Source organism: Notothenia coriiceps, unplaced genomic scaffold (genome assembly GCF_000735185.1).
Source record: "Notothenia coriiceps isolate Sejong01 unplaced genomic scaffold, NC01 NC01_scaffold00000339, whole genome shotgun sequence".
NCBI lineage: Eukaryota > Metazoa > Chordata > Actinopteri > Perciformes > Nototheniidae > Notothenia > Notothenia coriiceps.
In genome coordinates, this window is record NW_011333040.1 from 11,567,467 (window position 1) to 11,572,166 (window position 4,700).

Below are 4,700 nucleotides of genomic sequence, written 5' to 3' on the forward strand. Positions count from 1 at the left end.
GGGGGGGGGGGGCTTGGGGGTTCCTCAATGCAAGCTTGATTTTGAATGCCACTGAAAAATTGCACAATTTATTACAATCCCCTCTCGCACAGAAATAAAGAGGGGCAGGGGGAACAGAGGTAATTTGCGGGCGCGTAGAAAAACACTTGCACACACACAGAATATATTATACTCACGCACAGAAACACACACACGGATAGAGAAGTACAGAAAGTGAAGCGAGATGGTATTCTCTGTCACTGCACCTACACGCATCAAACGGGCACGTACAATCACACGCACATATGCAATAGTTGTACACATGCAGGGAAGGTTTCAACATTTCAAAAATGTTTGAAACGCGGATTGGGGAGAGCCTAATGCGCAAAAACTGATAAATTAAGCAAAAACAGAAAAACAACTAGCCTAATTTTTCATGCGTTATAGAGCTTTACACATACACGGGCACAAACACACCCACACACAGACACGCGCACATACACACACATAAAACACACTGAAAAAAAGAGAGGGTAATACAGTTTGGTCTTGGTTTTGTTCCGCGCTGACAGACGTGTTTTATCATTGTGCACTTTTCAAAGCGACAATAATGGACAGAACACTCCGCGTCCACGCTACAGTAACATTATCGAGTGTATCAAATCATACACAAAGCCCCTCCCAACAGCTTCTGAGGGCCCCTCCGCAGTTCTGCACCCCTCCGTTCCGCCTGTTCCAAGCTTAGGATCTGCTCTAATCAAAGTGGAAAATTCGGCCTCTGGTGCACAATGGTCCTTCAAATGAGCGGTATTCAGACGCGACTAATGTTAACAATAAAATTAGACCCCGTTTTAGTTGAAACGCCAGCGAGCATCTGATTTACATAGAGAGCTCTCAGAAAAACTCCAGCATGAGGAGCGTGGTGGTGGACGATGTCAAATCTGGATGTTTAGCAGAGACGAGACTTCTTTCAGCACCACGGCCTGGTCCACAGCTGCAAAGAAAAATCTAAAGATAGAGGATAAACATATTTTTTACTTTTTAATATGAATTATGCACATTATTTGCACAGATCCTCATTTCTTAAGCTCTATTACTCAGAGGAACCGGGACATTTTAAAATACACCAAACAATTTATTATCTGTTCTTCAAAACACTTTCCCTTTATTTTTCTATAAATGATCAGAATCTATTTGAATACACTCTCTTGGTGTGATTGTTTTGATGTCACCTGTTGACATGAGACTTTCAAACGTAATTCGTGAATTCTCTGAACATCTCTAAAACTTAAAGTGGTCTACGTCAGCACCGTGAAACAAAGGAAGTCCTGATGTTAACTTAAAAAAAGTCCATATGACTATGGCTTTTCAGCACAGATGACTGATGGGCTGATATTTGGTCAAATGTTCTATCTTCTCAAAGGTTCCGTAAATTGCCCAGTGATAAAAATAATAATTACAAAACTGGAAATATAACCCGTAAAAATGTGTAAAACGGTCTGACTTAATTCACGCATTAAAATGAACACAAAAGTTTGGAACAAACACTGATGTTGTTTCTGTACTGCCTCTTGTCCTAAAACTTTGTTGGAAACGTTTCTCTCCGCTCCGCCGCTCACCTCACTGACACACTGAGATGGAAAAGAAAACAACTCACCACTGACTGTTTGTTTAGTGCTTCAAGTGGCACGCGTCCGGCGCGCGCAATGCACCGGCACCGGGGCAGGAGCCCAAGGTGAATCCACGCGACCGGAGGGCGTGGCCAGTCCCACATCCAGACGCATTGAAAAGCAGTGGCGTCTCAACTCGAGGACTCAGAGAAGCTTTGAGGAGTGCGCGAGGCATCATCCCAGAGGACTGCCCCCACTGAAACAAGCACACGTCAACACGTGAACGGCACGAGCGGGACGCACCTCCTCAAGACTTGCTGAATCTTTTTTATTTATGTTTTTACTGGGAATGGACTACACAGCCAAGATGGAGATTAACATGAGCCAGCAGCAGCTGATGCCGCCTGCCTGCTTCTTCTCCTCCGCGCAGAGCGTCCCTCTGAGCCCGAGCGGCAGCAGCAGCAGCAGCAGCGGGAAGTCAGGCTCCAAGCAGCCCAAGAGGCAGCGCTCATCCTCCCCGGAGCTGCTGCGGTGCAAGCGAAGACTGAACTTCGCGGGGTTTGGCTACAGTCTGCCGCCGCAGCAGCCGCACGCAGTGGCACGGAGGAACGAGAGGGAACGTAACCGGGTGAAGCTGGTCAACAACGGGTTCGCTACTCTGCGCGAGCACGTCCCCAACGGAGCCGCCAACAAGAAGATGAGCAAAGTGGAGACGCTGCGCTCAGCAGTGGAGTACATCCGGGCACTGCAGCAGCTGCTGGACGAACACGACGCGGTGAGCGCAGCCTTTCAGTCCGGCGTCCTGTCGCCCGCCATGTCGCAGGGATACACCGCTGACATGAACTCTATGGCAGGTTCACCGGTGTCCTCGTACTCATCGGACGAGGGCTCATACGACGCCCTCAGTCCGGAGGAGCAGGAGCTGCTGGACTTCACCAACTGGTTCTGAGCATCTATAATAGGTAAGACAAGTTCATATCAGAATGTATAACATACATGATTATAGATGATTCAAGATAACAGTCCTGAACACTGCATTAACCTTTATTTCCTTCCTCTCCTCAGATGTATAGATCTACTCACTTTACTGTGGAGGTGCGCTTGGGATGGTCCCGGAGGAGGCAGGCTGTCCTCATGAACAAGACGCACTGTAAAAGTGTTTTCGTCCCGGGTTACCCCAGGCTCTCCCAGACAAACACGGCCTTAAAGTCCTAAAAACTCTGTGGAAATCAGGCCGGAGATCAGCGCCAAAGGATTAAAGGAAGACGGGTCTCCTGACAGCGTGGGAATCCAAGCTTCTGTGCCCATGATAAACAAAAAAGTGAAATCATGCTCTTCACATTAAAGACATTATTTAATACGTGGCTCTTTAACTATGCTAAATCCAATCACAGAATTCCAACCCTTTGGTAAACCTCGCAGACGTTTCAATTCAGAAAATGCTTCCAAGTCGAGGATTTATTCTATAAATGTCTATATCAAACGCTTTTTTGAAATATATTAAGATATTTTTGTATGTAAGAGATTTATAGATGTTTTGTACACATCCTTTTGTATATATTTTGTCTATATATTACGAAGTTGATTCTATACCTCCTGCCTATAGACGTGTAGTCTATTATTCTCTGGCTCTTCTGTTCATGAGGTTTCCAGAAGGAGTTTGACACTCCGAAGTTTTATTCTAGCACCAATGTGTCTTATTTAATAGCAAAACCATGTTATTGCATTATGTTATGAAGTTCACAATGATCAAAACGTATGCAGCTATTGTCCAAACCGAGCGCGATGGCCATGCATTGTCTCTTTACACTGCCAGCTCTTTATTGTTTTCACATAAACTGATGTTGGAAAAGTCTTATAAGCATATTTTCTACACTCTAGTCCAACAATAAAATGATTTGCTACTTAATTTATTTTCTCTGTCTTGTTATTTCGGGTGTATTCAAAGGAGGGGGGACATTGGTTACAGCTTTCAATGTGTGGTTAGTAGAAAGTTGGAGAAAAAAGCGAGAGGGAGCTATCAAATGAAACAACTTTACGCACATTTACGCACACTTTACGCACGCTTTATTTGCTGTCAAGTCAGTCAATTTCACAACAAAATAGCTCCTTACAGTCTCTGGTCATAATGTCCGAGGGTGCCTAATCCCGTTTTTTAATTGGACAGTATCAGAATCAAACATGTTGAGCGAAAAGTAAATCTGGTGTAACAAGTGCGTAAAACTAAAGGCATCCCTCTTTATTTCAAAGTATGCACAGTTATGAAACCCTATTAGCTGTAAGATACAATGACTGACGACGTATTTCTATTAAATGTGGGATTTTAAAGTATCAGAATCCTAGCAAAAATAATGTATCACTTTCAAAAAAGTTATTAATTCTTTCAGTCGAGTTTTATGTCCTCGTAGTTTGATCTGCATACCACGAAGAGATTGGTGCAGCTTTAAACGGGGCGTTAACTGTTCCTTGCATTACAAAAATATATAAATAAAGTGAATATATAAAGTTCGTGCACACAAACACGATACCCTTATAGATAATAGATGGGCCTATTTTTCATCCAAACTTCGCAAATGAAGTGAAACTTTGATTAAAACTTATTTAAACTTGATTGAACCGTCTTATAGCATCATTTACATTACAGAAAGGGAATGGCAGTGGAATGACGACACTTCTGCGACCACCAACACATGTGGAGGTAGAGCTTGTGTGTTTCTGTAAAACTAAGTTTGACAGGAAGGGCGGAGGCTGCCGGCGGACGCGTGTCTGCTCTAATGAGTGAATGGGTCTGTGCGGTGGTCGAGTGGAGACACAGAGCTGAACAGGCTGATGGCGTGTGCTTCATGACAACTGGCTTAACACACAAGAACTCACCACCTGGAAAGGGGTGGGGGGTAGTGTGTGTGTGTGTTTCTATCTGTGCAGGGAGAACGAGGTCCTGAAGGTCCAGTTGAAGAAGTACGTGGGGGCGGTGCAGATGCTGAAGAGAGAGGGCAGCCAGGGCAATGACGGTACACACACACACACACACACACACACACACACACACACACACACACACACACACACACACACACACACTACCCCCCACCCCTTTCCAGGTGGTGAGTT

At 44.7% G+C, this 4,700-nt stretch overlaps 1 protein-coding gene across 1 annotated transcript; it reads left to right on the top strand.

The window, feature by feature from the left end:
- The first annotated feature begins 1,820 nt into the window (after positions 1-1,820).
- On the top strand, positions 1,821-3,462 carry ascl1a (achaete-scute family bHLH transcription factor 1a). Its single transcript, XM_010771508.1, has 2 exons — positions 1,821-2,551; positions 2,655-3,462. Exon 1 carries the CDS (start codon positions 1,924-1,926, stop codon positions 2,536-2,538), a length of 615 nt encoding a protein of 204 aa, XP_010769810.1. The 5' UTR covers positions 1,821-1,923; the 3' UTR covers positions 2,539-2,551; positions 2,655-3,462.
- Positions 3,463-4,700: the final 1,238 nt, after the last annotated feature.

Excerpts from the sequence above, each read along its gene's own strand:
- ascl1a (XM_010771508.1), top strand. The coding sequence starts at position 1,924 with ATGTTTTTACTGGGAATGGACTACACAGCCAAGATGGAGATTAACATG.